Source organism: Coffea arabica, chromosome 9e, assembly GCF_036785885.1.
Source record: "Coffea arabica cultivar ET-39 chromosome 9e, Coffea Arabica ET-39 HiFi, whole genome shotgun sequence".
Lineage (NCBI taxonomy): Eukaryota > Viridiplantae > Streptophyta > Magnoliopsida > Gentianales > Rubiaceae > Coffea > Coffea arabica.
Genome location: NC_092327.1, coordinates 22,746,188 through 22,764,089, shown reverse-complemented (window position 1 = coordinate 22,764,089; position 17,902 = coordinate 22,746,188). Strand labels below are relative to the sequence as shown.

The 17,902-nt window shown below is 41.0% G+C and overlaps 2 protein-coding genes across 2 annotated transcripts; both read right to left on the bottom strand.

Moving 5' to 3' along the window:
• Nucleotides 1-1,573: 1,573 nt before the first annotated feature.
• On the bottom strand, nucleotides 1,574-5,745 carry LOC140014631 (uncharacterized). Its single transcript, XM_072065707.1, has 5 exons — nucleotides 5,505-5,745; nucleotides 4,188-4,693; nucleotides 3,802-3,946; nucleotides 2,045-3,340; nucleotides 1,574-1,869 (listed from the first exon to the last, which is right to left on the bottom strand). Exons 1-5 carry the CDS (start codon nucleotides 5,743-5,745, stop codon nucleotides 1,574-1,576), a joined length of 2,484 nt encoding a protein of 827 aa, XP_071921808.1.
• Nucleotides 5,746-6,663: 918 nt separating this feature from the next.
• LOC140014630 (uncharacterized) lies at nucleotides 6,664-9,773 on the bottom strand. Its single transcript, XM_072065706.1, has 3 exons — nucleotides 8,885-9,773; nucleotides 8,624-8,686; nucleotides 6,664-7,091 (listed from the first exon to the last, which is right to left on the bottom strand). The coding sequence occupies exons 1-3, from the start codon at nucleotides 9,771-9,773 to the stop codon at nucleotides 6,664-6,666; spliced, it is 1,380 nt and encodes a 459-aa protein (XP_071921807.1).
• Nucleotides 9,774-17,902: the final 8,129 nt, after the last annotated feature.

Here is a 17,902-nt window from a genome sequence, read left to right as displayed (position 1 = left end):
GATTAAACCAAATAAAGCTGCGTTATTCCTAATTAGTTCTCGGCAAAAAAAATCAGAAACTTTTCCAGCATTTGCTCAATCACAATCCAAATTTTCCTTCGGCTAAAACCTTGTATTCTGCACTCAAATCTCACATGCACAGCTACTGAACTAATTAGCTATCATTTCCAGTCCAAAATCAGTTCGGCAACAACAATATTCATCCATAATTCCAGAATTTTGTGCAATTACTCTCGGATGAACTTGCATGCAGCAGGATTCTGCTTCATTCTTATTTCCTGGCTTAATCGAACTAATTAACCTCATGCAAGACTTAATCACTTAGTTTTTAGTTGGTTAATCACAATTAAAATCTCAGATCATCACCATAGAGTAAATTAGAAGTTGCATTTCCTAATCAAGCTCTCGGCCGAGCCATGACTTCCAAATTAGATTTTTCTCATGTTTCAATTTCATTATCCGAACGCACAACTCAACATGCAGGCTCTGATATAGCTTCATCTACCAGAAATTAGCTATTCTAAGTCTCGAATTTACCTCAGCTAGACGCTCGGCTCACGCAACACACAGGTTGTCAACTCTTTCCTCTCTCGGCTCACGCAAGAACTGAAGGTGTTGGTCCTGGTTTTTGGTCGCGGTTGGCAGTTGTGATGGTGCGGCTGGAACTGATGAAATGATTACAGCTGGTGGAGGTGAAGGTGTAGAAGGAACGCATGCAAGGCCTCTCCCTTTCTTCCCTCAGGCTTGCAGACAGAAACAGAAAAGAAAAGCTCGCGAGTTTCTTTTCTTTCCTCTCGGATGCGAAGTGCAGCTCACTCCCTCTCTCTCTCGTCGATGATCACGAGGTGAGGGAGGTTCTTGTGGTTGAGGTGAGATGAAGTAGAGGAAATGGCGCGCGGTTGGGAGGAGGTTGAGTGTTTGAGAGGTGTGGTGGTGGAATGGTGTCGCGGTTTTCGAAGAGAGGTGAAGTGTTGAAGTGGAGAATGTTTTTCATTCGGCCAAATGGAGTGATGGTGTCATAAGGTTGTCCGAGAGAGGTTGAGTGGTTGCATGATAAATTTGTGAGATAGTGGAGGGTGTTTTAGTCTTTTCACATCTTCATCTAATATCCACGTACGTTCTAAATTCTAGTCTAACTCCAAAGTTTTATCCCCAATGAACTTTAAATGCCTAGTAATGCACTAATTTCGCTAAAGTTTGGTTATCGAAATTTTTATGTCTTAGGTGCATATAATATATACTTGTATCGATTTTGTCTAAACTTTATCGATTGCATTTTAATACTAGGGTTCCGAATAACCTTTATCATTATTAACGGTTAAAGTTTAGCTATCAGAATTCCAGGAAATTAATTGTTAAATCAATGGAATAATTTAGCACAATTATTATATTTTGCACACAAAAATTATTTCTACGCACTTATTTAAAAAAAACAATTAGATTAAATGCTAAAATTTATTAAGGAATTAGAAGTGCAAATAAAATATGCAATGACATTTGTATATATATTTTTTTCAGGGTTCTCACATCCTCCCCTCCTTACAATGAATTTTGTCCTCAAAATTCACACTTTCTAGAGAAATAATTCAGGGTACTTTTTCTGCATTTCCTCTTCTAATTCCCAAGTTGCTTCCTCTAGTCCGTGATTTCTCCATAGAATCTTCACCAGAGGAATTTTCTTATTTATCAGTTCCTTCACTTCTCTTTCCAAAATTTGAACTGGCCCTTCTTCATAGGTTAACGTCTCATCGACTTCGATTCCCTCCAATTGCAGCACATGGCTCGGGTCGGGGTGATATTTCCTAAGCATGGAGACATGAAATACATCGTGAACCTTGGCCATGCTTGCAGGCAATTTCAACTGATATGCTACATACCCGATTCGCTTCAAGATTTCGAAAGGTCCGATATATCTTGGCTTTAACTTCTTACCTTTCTTGGATACTACTCCACTCTTCAAGGGTTTTAACTCTTAGGAAGACCTTGTCTCCTACTTCAAATTTCAAATCTCTTCTCCTTGTGTCGGCGTAGCTCTTTTGTCTACTCTGGGCAGCCTGAAGTCTTTCTCTAATAAGTTTCACTTTTTCCTGGGCCTCTTCTATCCAAGGTATAGCCGTTGGATCTACAATTTTCTTCTCTCCCACTTCATCCCAATGAATCGGAGATCGGCATCTTCTCCCGTATAACGCTTCATACGGGGCCATCTGAATTGAGGCTTGATAACTGTTGTTATATGCGAATTCTACTAAGGTCATGTACTGGCTCAATTTCCCTCCAAAATCCAATATACACGACCTCAGCAGATCCTCCAAGGTTTGAATTGTCCTTTCCGACTGTCCGTCGGTTTGGGGATGGTACGCAGTACTAAGTTTCAACTTGGTCCCCAATGATTCATGAAATTTCTGCCAAAAACGCGAGATAAACCTTGGATCTCGATCAGATACGATACTTACAGGAATACCATGCAATCTCATGATTTCTTCTGTATACAACTTGACCAATTTCTCCAAAGGAAAGCTCATGCTCACAGGTAGGAAATGTGCAGACTTAGTAAGTCGGTCAACTATTACCCAAATCGCGTCAAATCCTTTTTGACGTTTAGGCAATCCCGTTACAAAATCCATTGTTATATGATCCCATTTCCATTCAGGAATTTCTAACGGTTGTAACAAACCAGATGGCTTCTGATGCTCAGCTTTTACTTGTTGGCAGATCAAACATTTCTGTACGAACTCTGCCACGTCCTTTTTCAGACCTTCCCACCAGTATAACCCCTTCATATCGTGGTACATCTTGGTCACTCCTGGGTGTATCGTATATCTCGAACGATGTGATTCCTCTAAAATTTCATTCCTTATTTCTTCATTTGCCGGAACCACAATTCGATCTCTAAACCTCAATACTCCTTCAGACCCTAATTTAAAATCTAAGGTTTCCCCTTTTTGCACTTTCTCCACATTCTTCTGAATCGTAGGGTCCGTCTTCTGGGCCTCCTTAACACGCTCTAACAATGGTGATTTCAATGACAAATTCCCAAATAAAACCTTTAATCTTCCCAAGCGAGGGTTCCAACTACTCACTTCTTCTAACATGTCCCATTCTTTAACCATCAACCCTGCTACTTGGGCCTTTCTACTTAGAGCGTCTGCCACCACATTGGCTTTTCCTGGGTGGTAGTTAATCGAACAATCGTAATCTTCCAAAAATTCTACCCATCGCCTCTGTCTCAAATTTAGCACCTTTTGGGAGAACAAGTACTTGAGGCTCTTGTGGTCCGTAAACACTTCAAAAGTCACGCCGTACAAGTAATGTCTCCATTTCTTTAAGGCAAAAATCACTGCTGCCAATTCAGGTCATGCGTTGGGTAATTTTGTTCATGAGGCTTCAATCTCCTAGAAGCATAGGCAACTACCTTACCCATTTGCATTAAAACACATCCTAAACCTTCTCTAGAGGCATCAGAATACACGGTATAACCTTCTCCTCTGTCAGGTAATACCAAAACAGGAGCGGATGTTAATCGCTTCTTTAACTCCTGAAAACTTGACTCGCACTTTGGAGTCCAAATAAACTTATTCCCTTTCTTGGTCAGCTCGGTCATTGGTCCAGCAATCTTCGAAAAATCCTTGATAAACCGCCTATAATAACCTGCTAATCCCAAGAAACTTCTAACTTCCGTTGGAGTTTCTGGCTGCTTCCACATCATAATGGCCTCAACTTTTGCCGGATCCACGACAATTCTATCTTTGGAAACCTTATGTCCTAGAAATGAAATTTCTTTTAGCCAAAACTCGCACTTACTGAATTTGGCATATAGCTTATGCTCTCTTAATATTTGTAAAACTATCTCCAAGTGCTTAACATGATCCTCTCGAGTCTTAGAGTATATCAAAATATCATCAATGAACACCACTACAAACTGATCCAGGTACTTCTTAAAAATTCTCTGCATCAAATCCATAAAAGCAGCTGGTGCATTAGTTAATCCAAAAGGCATGACTGCGAACTCAAAATGTCCATATCTTGTACTAAAAGCAGTCTTGGGTATATCCTCCTTCTTAATCTTTAACTGATAATACCCTTGCCTCAAGTCCAACTTAGAGAAAACTACTGATCCCTGCAGTTGGTCGAACAAGCTATCAATCAACGGTAGAGGGTATTTATTCTTAATTGCAACCTCATTTAACCCTCGATAATCGATACATAGCCTCAAACTTCCGTCCTTTTTTCTTAACAAATAGAACGGGTGCTCCCCATGGAGAATCACTCTCTTTCACAAAACCTTTCTCCAACAGGTCCTGCAGTTGGATTTTCAACTCCTTTAGCTCGGCAGGAGCCATTCGGTACGGAGTCTTAGAAATCGGAGCCGTTCCCGGCACCAAGTCAATCTTGAACACCACTTCTCGCTCCAGCGGTAAAGTCTTTAGTTCTTCTGGGAACACATCCAGAAATTCCCGTACCACCGGTACATCCTCTAACTTTACTTGATCACTGGGAGCATTAATCAAAAAGGCTAAAAAACCTTGCGCTCCTTTAGACAACATTTTCCTCGCCTGTATTCCTGAGATCATTGCGGACGATGCTAATCTACCTTTAACATCTAACCTCAGGGTTGCTTCTCCAGGTATACAAAATTCTACCACTTTCGCTCGGCAATCAAGCTTAGCGTGATGGTGGCCTAGGAAATCCATTCCTATGATAACATCATAACCTTTTATGTCCAAACTGATTAAATCCACTAGCATTTTTGATTCCTTGGTTTGCCTGGCAAGCTAGCAGTTGACTTAAGCTAACTGGTGAGATGACAAATTTGGGAGAGATGCATAAGGAAATGGACATTCTTCGAAATGAAATAGAATTTCAAAAGAAATTGGCTGACTACTGGGAAGGACGGTGGAAACAAGAATATGCAAAGGAAATTGATTTGCTACGCAAGAACGTAGAACTGGAGAAGAAATACAAAGGAAATTCTCAAACTGAGCAAGCCGTGACTCCTCACGTAACTTGTGGATACTGTGGCAAGATTAACCATGCTGAGGCCGAGTGCTGGAGAAAGCAAGGAAAATGTCTGAGTCAAAATTGAGCTTTTAGTAAAGGTAAACAAAAGTTAGGCAAGTCAACTCGAATAGGAAATTGACACTTGGCACTGTTTTTGCTTAAAGTTATCTTCTTATCTCCCCATGGTTAAGCCATCTAGGTAATCTCTAATTATTTCCTAACACCTAGTAATTAAATCCCTTTATGCAAAATTTAACCTAATTGGCCGAATTTCTCTCACTTAACCTACTAGCGGGTCCCACGTCCAATATACACTCCTAATTTCTCATGAACTAACTTATACTAGAAAAAATGATTTTAAACCTATATTTACTAAATCAAAGTTAATAAAATAAAGAAAATATAAAAATGATTGCACAGGAATAAAATAATGCCTAAAATAATTTTTTTTTCTGGGTTCTCACACCCTCTCCCCCTTAAAGAATTACGTCCTCAAAATTGCTCACCTGAGTTACTAAACAGCTCAGGGTATTTCTTTTGCATCTCCTCCTCCATCTCCCAAGTTGCCTCTTCTATACCATGATTCCTCCATAAAACCTTCACTAATGGGATTTGTTTATTCCTCAGTTCCTTAATCCTTCGATCGAGTAATTGTATAGGTCTCTCTTCGTAGGTGAGTGCTTCATCTATCTCAATCTTCTCAGGTTGCACAATGTGGGTTGGATCAGGATAGTACTTTTTAAGCATCGAGACATGGAAGACGTCAGGAATTCGAGATAAACTTGGCGGCAACTCGAGTCGGTAAGCTACTTTCCCAACTCGTTGAAGAATCGTATAAGGTCCTACGAACCGTGGTTGAAGTTTCTTTCCTCTACCCACAGTGACACTTCGTAGTGGCGTGATCTTAGGAAAAATACGGTCTCCAACTTCGAATGCCAAATCTTTCCTTCGGTTGTCCGCGTAGCTCTTTTGTCGGCTTTGAGCTGTTTGGAGTCTTTGACGGATCAACTTAACATTTTCTTGTGCATCTTCCATCCAGGGAATGGTTGTTGGATCGAGAACCTTCTTTTCCTCTACTTCATCCCAATAAATGGGCGAACGACACTTCCGTCCGTCGAGGACTTCATACGGTGCCATTTGAATGGATGAATGGTAACTGTTATTATAGGCGAACTCTACTAAAGTCATATGTTGGCCCCAATTACCCCCAAAGTCCAGAATGCAAGTCCGTAACATATCCTCAAGAGTTTGAATTGTTCGCTCCGACTGTCCATCCGTTTGGGGGTGATAAGTGGTACTAAGGTTGAGTTTGGTCCCCAAGTTCTCCTGAAACTTTTGCCAAAACCTCGATACAAAACGAGGATCTCGGTCTGAAACTATACTCACTGGGACCCCATGTAACCTCACAATTTCATCCATGTACAACCGAGCCAACTTGTCCATGGAATACTTCATATTCACAGGTAAGAAATGGGCCGATTTGGTTAACCGATCAACGATCACCCAAACGGCATCATGTCCTTTTTGAGTTTTTGGTAATCCAGAGACAAAATCCATCGTAATATTTTCCCATTTCCATTCAGGTATCTCAAGGGATTGTAACAGTCCAGAGAGTTTTTGGTGTTCAGCCTTGACTTGCTGGCAAACTAGACAGGTTTGTATATATTAAGCAATCTCCCTCTTCATCTTATCCCACCAGTACAACCGTCGTAAGTGTTGATACATCTTATTACTACCCGGATGGATCGTGTATTTCGATTGATGGGCTTCTTCCAAAATCTCTCTTTTCAAATTCTCATTCCCAGGCACCACTATTCGATTCTTAAATCTCAAAACTCCCTCAGAACTCAAGTTAAAATCGGTAATCTCCCCTTTCTCCACCTTTTTCACCCACTTCTGAACCATCGAATCCTCAGTTTGGGCTTCTTTGATTCGACCCAATAGTGTGGATGTCACACGGATATTTCCAAAAGTTATCTTCTTACGTTCCAACCTAGGATTCCACTCACCAATGACTCCCAACATTTCCCACTCCTTGACCATTAACCCAGATATTTGAGCCTTCTGACTTAGGGCATCAGCTACTACATTAGCTTTACCCGGATGGTAGTTGATCGTGCAGCCATAATCTTCTAAGAGTTCCATCCATCGGCGTTGCCTCATGTTCAACTCCTTTTGGGAAAAGAGGTACTTAAGGCTCTTATGGTCTGAATAAACCTCAAAGGTAACCCCATATAGATAGTGTCTCCACTTTTTCAGAGCAAAGACCACTGCAGCTAGCTCCAAGTCATGGGTGGGATAGTTTTGTTCATAGGTTTTCAATTTCCTAGAGGCAAAAGCAATCACGTTCTTGTTTTGCATCAACACACACCCCAAGCCTTCCCTTGAAGCATCGGTATAAACAGTGAAACTGTCCTTCCTATTAGGTAAGGCCAGAATAGGAGTCATGGTTAACCTTTGCTTCAATTCCTGAAAACTGGCTTCACACTTAGTATCCCACACAAAACGACCATTTTTCTTTGTCAGGTCGTTAAAGGGCCGGCCAGTTTGGAAAAGTCCTAAATAAAGCGTCTATAGTACCCAACCAATCCTAAGAAACTACAAATCTCAGTGGGATTTTCTGGCGTCTTCCATTCAGCCACTGCCTCTACTTTCGCCGGGTCTACTGTGATACCTTCTTTTGAAATCACATGTCCTAAAAATGAGATTTTCTCCAGCCAAAATTCTCACTTACTAAATTTAGCATACAGCTGGTGATCTCTTAGAGTTTGTAAAACTAACTTCAAGTGCTGCTCATGTTCCTCATGGGTTTTGGAATAGACCAAAATGTCGTCAATAAACACGACAACAAATCGGTCCAGGTAGGGTTTGAAAACCCGATGCATCAAATCCATAAAGGCGGCAAGGGCATTGGTCAACCCAAAGCGCATGACCGCAAACTCAAAATACCCATATCTAGAATTGAAGGCAGTCTTGGGTACATCTTCCTTCTTAATTAGCAACTGATAATACCCCTGTCGGAAATCTAACTTTGAAAAAACCACTGCACCTCGCAACTGGTCAAACAGTTCATCGATATGGGGTAGTGGGTATTTATTCTTAATGGTCATATTGTTTAACCCCCGATAGTCGATACACAATCTCAAAGTTCCATCTTTCTTCTTAACAAATAGCACAGGTGCCCCCCAAGGAGATCCACTCTCACGAATAAACCCACGCTCCAATAGGTCTTGCAACTGCAACTTCAACTCCTTGAGTTCAGCAGGTGCCATTCGATAGGGGGTCTTAGAAATAGGTGATGTCCCCGGTAATAGGTCAATCGTAAACTCTATCTCTCTCTTCGGAGGTAAAGTTACTAATTTATCAGGAAATACATCCGGATATTCACTCACTACCGACACATCTTCAACCCTTAACTTATCAATGGGAGTGTTTATAAGTAAAGCGAGGAACCCTTGTGCCCCTCTATTCAGTAGTTTCCTAGCCCGAATACCCGAAATCAAGGCAGATGAGGCTAAACTACCCCTTACATCTAGCCTTAAGGTCGTCTCCCCCGGTATACGAAATTTCACTACTTTTCTCTTATAGTCAAGTTGTGCATCTTATTTAGCTAACCAGTCCATACCCAATATAACGTCGTACCCCTTAATAGCTAAACTTATAAGATTCCTCAAAAGCTTCCTCTCTCCTAGCCAAATTTCACAATTAGCATACATCATACCAGTAATCAAATGTTGATTCCCCGTAGGGGTACTAACTTCTAAGTCATAAGGCAAGCTAGCAGGTTTTATATCAATGCCGCACATAAAATCGACGTTAACAAAGGAATGGGTAGCACCGGGGTCTATCAAAATCCTTGCTAGACGATGGAAAACAGGGATTGTACCTTCTACGACCCCAGATGAATCAGGGACTTGATGTTGCTCAAGGGAGTATACCCGAGCTGGCACCTTCGGCTTTGTCCCTTCCACCTTGGACTGCACCGAGTTGGCCTTCGATGATTGGGTGGTTACTCTCGCCTCCCGAGGTAACACCGGACAGTTGGCTATTTGATGCTCCGCACTCCCACAGCGTAAGCATTTTCTTTCTTTCCTCCAACAATTGTCCTCGGTGTCGTTTGGTTTCCCACAAGGTCCACGAGAAACCGAGGCCGAACTTCCCTGTGAGGCACTTCTCTGTTGGCCCCGTCCATTTTGACCACCCCTTGGCGGCGTCCCTCGTGCCATTCCTGATAGCCTTCCTCCTCCAGCTCCCCTTCCAAACTTGGGAGGGGTACTTTTATCCCCTTGAGTGGAACTACTCGCAAAGAATCCCCGTTTTTTCACCTGGAAATTCCTAACTTGAAGCCTTGCATTTTCAACTCGCAAAGCTTTCTCCACGACTTCACTAAAGGTATTGATCTGGGCTACCGCCAGATCCTTTTGAATTTCCACATTTAGCCTCTGAATAAAACGCCGAACTCTCCGTTGCTCTGTCAAAATAAGTTCAGGGGCGAATTTGGGTAATCGAGTAAACTGGCTCTCGTACTCAGCCACCGTTTGAGCCCCCTGACGGAGCCTAATGAACTCGTCCTCCTTCTTTTCCTGGACTAGAGGTGAAAAGTATTTCGCGTTGAAGTCCCTCATTAAGTTCACCCATGTTCTTGGTGTTTGTTCCCAGTCCCACTTCATTCGTATCACGTTCCACCAAGAACGGACGGCCCCTTCCAACTGGAAGACAGCAAAAGTAACCTGTCTTTCCTCTGAATAGTGTAGGGCGGCAAAAATGTCTATCATTTTCTTCAACCACCTTTCGGCCACGTCCGGATTTGGTGTGAGACCCCGTAATTTTCTCATTTTCTGGGTTTTATTCTATTTAATGGCATATTTTCTGCATTTTCTTTATTAGGAAAATTTCTAGATGATTTTTATGAGTAAATATTCTTTTTTAGATGATTTTCTAGTATCGGTTAGTTTTTGAGAAATTAAGAACGTATACCGGACGTGGGACCCGCTAGTGCGGAAAGTTCAGAAAAATTCGGCCAGCTAGGTTAAGTTTTGGATACCGGATTTATTTTACCAGGTGTTAAGAGATAATTAAAGGTTGTTATATGGATTGGTGTGAGAGGGACAAAAGGATAGCCATGCATTAATGAAAGTGACAAGTGTCACTTAGTGGTTAACCTTTGGACTTTGACCAATTTCTTACTTTACCAATTTAACCAAAAATTGACCAAAAGCAACTTCATTTCTCTAGCTTGTTGGTCGGCTCTTGTAAGGAGAAAAACCAAGAGAGAACCTTCAAATTTTCCTTCCATTTCTTGCTAAAATTTGGAGTTTCAACCGATAGAATCGCAAACCCTTCCATAAGAGTGTTATCTAAGGGAGAACAAAGGTCTTGGTGGAGTGATTCTTGTAAAAGAAACCCTAGGCTATCATCTTTCCTCAAGTTTCAAGGTAAATTCTCTAGAAAATTTCCTTTTGCTCTTAATAATAGTCGATTAGTGGCTTGTGGGAGTTAAGGAGGTGATCTTGTGGGTGTTTTCATGACTTTTGGTGGTGTTTGATGAATTTTTGATTTTATGCATAATTTTTCTATTTTTATATGTTTAATGTTGATTAGCCATGTAAGATGGGCTAGTATGGGTTAGAATGAAGCTTTGGTATGATAATTGTAATGATTAGTGGAAAATTTCTGGTTTGAAGCAAAAATTTCCAGATTAGGGTTTCATTTTCCCCAATTCTGCCTGGTACTGTTCGTCATAGTTAGAGGCTGAATTAACTTTGGGTTAAAACATGAAAGTTGTAGGGAATGATATTTTAGAGATGCATACAAAATTTCAGGTCAATCGGAGTAACGTAGCTTGTGAAAAGACTGAAATACCCCTGCTGCCCTGTTTCTACCCGAACTTGAGAATTGCTTCTGTGATTGGCTAATTTGATTGGGAATGCTTCTGATTTGGTTGTTGATGTCTTCTTAAGAATTGTAACCTTGTATCTTAGCTTTCGGATGGCTTTGGGATCACTTGATTTGGACTTAGGTAGCCTTACTTATGATGTTTGAACCAGAATGCGGTTGGTGAACCTGTTTTTACGGTTCTGGTTTAGTATATTGAATTTTTGACCTGATTGCACTAGAAAATGGACTGAGTAGCCTTCTTCAACATTGTATTACTATCTCTTAGCTTCGAAACGGTGTATCTTGGACCTCCATCCGATAATCGTAGTGCCAATTGTGCCAAAACCGTAAAATGATGTCAAAAACTGTTTTTATGGTTTAGAGCCTAACTTTCATTTCCGGACTTTTCCCTAGCTTGAATTGTGCTTGTACTACTTGGAGCTTACTGAACGGCTATTGAAATTAACTTGTTGGGTGTGTACCTTTGGGTTTGAATGAGAAAAATAATGAAGCCATAAATGACTGGAAATAAGAAAATACAAAGGGCTTGCTGCCCAAATTTTCGCTCAAGGGCTAAGTTTCTATTTGAATTTGTATATTTTCGTTTGGCAAATACTATGACCGTTTTCCATCTTAAAACATGCTACCTTTTCCATTTGAACCTTCAAATGTTTATTTACTACTTCATACCAAAATATAGAGGTATGACCTAAGGTTTTCTCAGTCAAGACATGTAGGCCATAATACCTACTTGAATGTATATTGATTTTGAACCACATAAACGATTCCGAAAAATAATATTTCTGAGCCTATCTGGTTGGATTCCGACTTGACTTTGATTCAAGTGTTTTCCATTGGAACTGTTATAACCCTTTGAGTTTGGTTTATGACACCCTAGTTGTTTCCGTCCACAGATCCAAATGGCTTTATTTTCACTTTAAAGTCACCTTTATCCGTTTTACTCGTAACTAGTCGAGCTCCTTGATTCCACTTACTTGTTTTGCTAGATGAATTGTAATATTCTTTCTCGTTGAATCATAGGTTTTCTCGGTGACCGAGGGTACGATTCGATAGGATATTTTGGACGTTATTTTGCATAATTCGATGAGTGTTCCTTGTTTGTTGTATTTTCTTGACTTCATGACTTGTATTATTGTTTGATAACGTGTTAAGTGCTTTCAATGATTTCCAAAATGAGTTTTCTAGGCGAGTGTGTACTTTATCGCACTCGACCTAAATAAATGTGAAATTCTCAAAGATTGAATGATTAGAACGTACTTGTGCATGAATGTAAGCCTTTTGGCTGAACTGGGCCCTGCCCCTTGTTACCGATCGATTCGAGCCAGAAGCGGACTCGGTCGGGCGATTTGGTGACTTGGGTGAACGTTTGGTATACTCGAGTATTACCTTGTAGGTTGGTGGAGGTTGGTGGAGCCTGGCCAATGCCCCAGGAAGGGTTGAATGAAATGAACGAACGAACGAACGAACGAGGGTTTTATTGATAAATGAACAATGCATTTTCAAATGAATGAAGGAATAAGGGGAATGACAAGAGAACGAACGAATGAATGAACGTATCCTTTTCATGTGTGACTTATTGTAAATGTTGTAAATGTTTCTTGACTTATTGTTTGATTTATGGCTTGATTCCATGTTCGGAACCTCACTGAGCTTTTAGCTCATCCTCTTAGTTTTGTTTTCCTTAACAGGGGAAGGCGAGCAAGGGCTAGAGCTCTGTACCGACTGGCTGGGTCTAGTTTTGGTTTTGTTTTGGTTCTCGTTCTAGTGCTTGGCACGGGCTGGTTGTATGATGACTTGAGAACTTTTGTATTCTCGTCGGTTGTACTACTTTCGGAGATAGCAATGTATATAAGTTTTGTTTTAAGGTTTGGATCCTCGTTTTGTTCTTTCTTGTGGATCTATTTCTGATTTGTGTGAGTGAACGACCGAGTCCTGGCGAGAGCTGGGCAGGCGGTCCGCTGAACCCTCTGGTTCGCCTAAGGGGGAAGTGGGGCTGTGACATTTGGCCCTCCCAGAAATTTTGGTGGAGAGAATTTTTGAAATCTCTCGAGGGCCCGATCTTCACCCTCTATTGGATGGCCAGGGTTCCCAGGTTGCTAGACAGGAGGTTGGCCCTGGTGTTGCACTACGTGGGCTAACAAGTCAGTCATTTGCTGCATGGCAGTAGGTTCAGGGTTTGGTTCAGACGTGGTGTCCCTAGTACCCCCGTCAGTCGTGGGTTGCCTAACTCCACGCCCACGGCCTCGTCCACTACGAGTGCCCTCCATTGATCTAAGTCAATCTAAGGTCGAGGCACAAAGATAATATTAAAGGGGCATATAAACATAGTCATATAAGCAGGAACAAATAACCAAAAGTAAACACCACATAAGGCATGTATACACATAGAGCATTTATACATAGAATACATAATTGTTTCAAACAGTCATACAAGAGCGGTCAAGCAAGTATATACAAAAGTAATCCCATAAGCTAAAAGAGGATCTTCCAAAATACAATGTACAAACTAGGTCCCAAAAGTGCAAAACAACTAACCAAAAGCTTTTCCTAGGTATCCCTCACACGGGATCAAAACATGGCCCAAAGAACTCTAACCTAGTTCTCAACTGAGCCAACCGACTCCTCCCCAGAGCTAGAGCTAGGGGCGCCTCCCTCGCCTGGAGCTCCGTCACCCGGAACTCCCCCAGACACAATAGCGCCAATCACTACCTGGATTAGCGCCTCACACTCGTTAATAATACCACTGGACCGGTCTCTAACCTCCCGGGCCACCCTAGTGAGACGGTCGTTGGCTACGTGTAACTGCTCTCTAAGGGCATTCGTCCTCTCCTGATCCATGGCTACGTCCCCCTGGAGCTCCCGAATCCGATCCGCCTGCATCCTCATGATGCCCCTCAAACGCTGCAGCTCAGTGTGATCTCTGGCGGCGGCACGCCTGAGCCTCCTCCTCTCATCTAATACGGCCATGACCACATGGTCAGCGTAGGAGTAGTGCTGGCAACGACCATAGCGCCTAGTCCGACTGGCCGTGCTCCAGCGTTGAATCGGTCCTCCGGGCCTTTCCTCGTAATCGACGACGCGAAAACGCCTCCGAGGCGACCCACCTCCGTTCCCACTAGCTCCGTCCAAGACCTATAAGGATATCCACATTTTACAACTTAGACAGAGTAATCATACTTAAACATATCCGAACACAATCCCCAAAAGTTCTAAGAATCAAGTTTTGCGTTCGCCCAGGTTATTTCTAACCTAGGCTCTAATACCACCTGTGATAGCCCCATCTTCCCCTAAGGCGGACCAAAGGGGCTAGCGGACTGCCTGCCCAACTCTCGCCAGTGTGAGGACTCGCAAAAATTTACTTATTTTAAATTCCTATTACTAGCTTATTTAAATATTTAATTGCCCGTTTGCTCTGAATATTTTATTTCAACCTTTTTAGACCTAATTACATGGAATTATGACTTGCATATATTTTTAAAATTATTTGTTCCCAAATTTAATTTTTGAAAGCTCGTTAAGTGAGAATAATGAATATGCAATTGGAGTTAATAATTGAATCGAGGATACAATAAGTTTGGAAAATTGGAGACTTGTACATTAGTTTTAAAATAGGTATATTTTTATGTTTTAGTGCTCAAGTGTTAGTTAATTACACTATCGTTATAAGAATTTTTTATAAATTCCACTTTATCGCGCACAAATCGGAAGTACGCGTTTTCGCGTAGCGATTAATTGAGGGACCTTAGACCATTATTTTGGGACAATTAAGATTGAATAATAATACTATGAGTGAAAGTGCATTAGAGGTTTAGTGCACTAGTGCAGCAAACTTAAGAGGAATCGAACACAAAACGCGCGTGTGCGCGCACTATTCCTAGTTGACTTTGAAGCAACTTTTGGCTACAACTTATAAAGCTTCTCACGGAAGCTTACCTTCAGCATTAGCTCTTCTTTTCCTGCTCCAAATAGCTGACCAAGAGGAAGAGTAAAACAGCCTCAATTTCTTCTCAATTTCCTCACTAAAACTTCATCATTTCACCTCAAATTTCAACCGTAGTTAGCTCAACACTTGGAGATTACATCTAGCTAAGAAAAGGAGCTGCTGTCCGTGGTTTTTTGTGACAGCCCCACTTTCCCCTAAGGCGAACCAAAGAGGTTAGCGGACTGCCTGCCCAGCTCTCGCCAGGACTAACGGTGCAGTATAGAGCGATCTTTCACGTTCCGGAACTTATAATGCGCGCAAATAAGGCAAAAGGGCAAAATAACCCAAAATAAAAGAAAATGAAATCCGGAGTCGGCCATGAATAGTAACCGACTCGTCCGAACCCAACCAAACATCGAATTACATATACCCCATAACATTTAGCCTTTACAAACCAAAATGACATTTAAAAGTGATACAAAAGTCACTACATATATGGTTTGCCAAAACAAAAGTGAAAACGCCCCTAATGATACATTTAGGGTCCCATTTTATATACAATACAAAAGAGTCATTCATCTAGTTCATTTGGCAACCATTTATCAAAATTCATTCCAAAAGAGTCATATTCCTGTAAGGAAAACAAAAGGAACGGGGTGAGCTAATTGCCCAGTGAGAATACAACTCAAGCAACCAAGTTCATGGATACATCAAGCTTAACAGTCCAATTTACCAAAATAAATAAAGCCACACATTAATAATGAGGATAAAAGGATACGGGTGGCTCTCAAGAGCCCTTTTCCTCGTTTGAATTCTTGATCAGGTCTCATTGACTCTCCGTCAATGTCTGAAAGTAACCAACCGTAGACTTCACTTAACTTCCATTCCCTTCCTCCTAACATTCCTCAACCGGGCCCGAAATCCAAACGCATGCATTGTGGTATTACTCGAGTAAACCGGAATCAAGAGTCTCTCATACTACAAGATTCCATATAACGTTGCCCAAGGTACATTAATTGGCACGACCAAGCCCTCGCCGGCTCGATTCAATCAATTTCCAATGGGATTGAGCTCATGGATAATATTTGAAGTCATTGATAACATTGATAACATTTGTATTTCATTTCATATAACATTTCATATAACATTCCAATAACTTTTCAATAACATGCGAAACAATAAGTGAGAGTGATAAAGTACACTTTCACTTCAAGCAATTAACACTCCAAGCACCAAGTTCAAGTATCAAAGCCATATAATAGCACACAAGTGAGTAGTAAACTCACCACGCAAGAAAGTGGTGTTTCATACACCGTGGTCACCAATCCGCTGTGAACTACCGTCACGTCCTAGAATCACGCAACAAATGCAATGAGACTCGATAACGAGTCGTATAGCAATGCTTAACACAACCCCAATAGGGTTTCATATGCACAAATAAGCATGATAGCAAACCAGAAATTAAGAAAGGGCTTTAACTTAGGCCTTGATAAGAAAACCGGTTTTGACGTCATAATGCGGTAATGGCATAACTCTCACTACAAATATCGGTTGGGGGTGTAAGACCCACCGTTTCGAAGCTATGGAACAGGGCTACAACAATGTAGAAGACCACTCAATCCAGTTCTTAACACAACTAGGTCAAATATGCCAAATACTAACCCAGAATTCCCACAACAGGTTTGCAAAACACACAAAACTGTAATACGTCAATCTCAGCCTACACAGGTCCAAATGCCGAAATTCCAAAGGCATAAGTTAGCTAAGACATCCAGCTATATTTCCTCAGAAGACACCAACTTCAAAATCCAAACCAATTCCAGTCAAAACAGGCAATTACTATCGCAGTTCGGACATTCTGTGCACCAAAAACAGCAACAGTAAAAACGGCATAACTCACTCTACACTAGTCCAATTGCCCTGAAATTTTGCAGGCACACTAAACTCATCAATACCTACAACTTTCATGTTTTGAGTAAAGTCCAATTCGGCCGCTAGCTATGACCTAAAATTTCGGGCAGATTAGGGGTTCATGAACCCTAACTTTTCACAATTCCATTCAAATCCAAAATTGATTGCATTTCTCAACAATTCACACCCACTAGAGTCAAAGCCCCTTATTACAAACCATCAAAAACAACCACACCCTCAAGATCATATGAAACCAGAAAATTCATCATAAAATTAAAAACTCCACCAAATCAAGCCAAACCAAGAAATAAATCATATAATCCAACACTTTAGCCACTTCTAAGCATAATATAACCATCATTAGGTGTAATAGGGGGGTTCAAGCATCACTTACCAAGTAACAAGAGAGAGAGGGATGAGGGCCACCTTAGAGCTTCAAACAAACTTCACTAGAGCACTCACTATCACCAAAAGAAAGGATTTTATGGAATGAAATCAAACCTAAACTCTTGTTTGTGGAAGATTGAGTGATATGGAAGCTTGAAAGTTGGGAAAATTTCTTCTTCTTTGTGAGAGAGAGAGCCGGCCAACACAAGGAAGAAAATGGTGAATTTTGTGAATTTTTTTTATATTTATTCCTTTGGTCAAAAAAAGTCAAGAAAGTGAATAGTGTTTCTTAAAGTCCAACTAATGGTTGTGTGACACTTGTCACTCCATTAATGCAATCTTATCACTTCTTTTTCTCTCTCACATCAATCATTTCACACACTCTACTTATCTCTTAACACCCGATAAATTTTACACAGTATTCGGAATTTCACCTAATTGGCCGAATTTTTCCGAACTTTTCGCACTAGTGGGTCCCACGTCCAAAATATATTCTTAATTTCTCAACATCTACTCGCTACTAGAAAAATCATCCAAAAACTATATTTACTCGTAAAAATAATCTAGAAAATTTTCCGGATACAGAAAGTGTAGAAACAAGCCATTGACTATAAGAAAGCCTAGAAAAATTATAAAACCTAACAAATGGAAAAGTTACGGGTTCTCACATTTTTCTTGAGCACATTTGGACCGAAATTTCTGTTTGGTTCATCTAAACAAGTAAGAAACGATCAACCCTTGGAAACTCGATTTATGGAAGTAATAGAGCGCATTTAAACTCATGCA

Coding starts and splice junctions, on each gene's coding strand:
- LOC140014631 (XM_072065707.1), bottom strand. CDS start 5,745: ATGCTTAAAAAGTACTATCCTGATCCAACCCACATTGTGCAACCTGAG. Junction 4,694..5,504: donor TGAGCTGTTTAGTAACTCAG/GTGAGCAATTTT, acceptor ATGTTATCATAG/GAATGGATTTCCTAGGCCAC. Junction 1,870..2,044: donor AAGACTTCAGGCTGCCCAGA/GTAGACAAAAGA, acceptor TCGGGTATGTAG/CATATCAGTTGAAATTGCCT.
- LOC140014630 (XM_072065706.1), bottom strand. CDS start 9,773: ATGATAGACATTTTTGCCGCCCTACACTATTCAGAGGAAAGACAGGTT. Junction 8,687..8,884: donor TTCATCTGGGGTCGTAGAAG/GTACAATCCCTG, acceptor AAATTTGGCTAG/GAGAGAGGAAGCTTTTGAGG. Junction 7,092..8,623: donor GGGGTACGACGTTATATTGG/GTATGGACTGGT, acceptor ATCCGGGTAAAG/CTAATGTAGTAGCTGATGCC.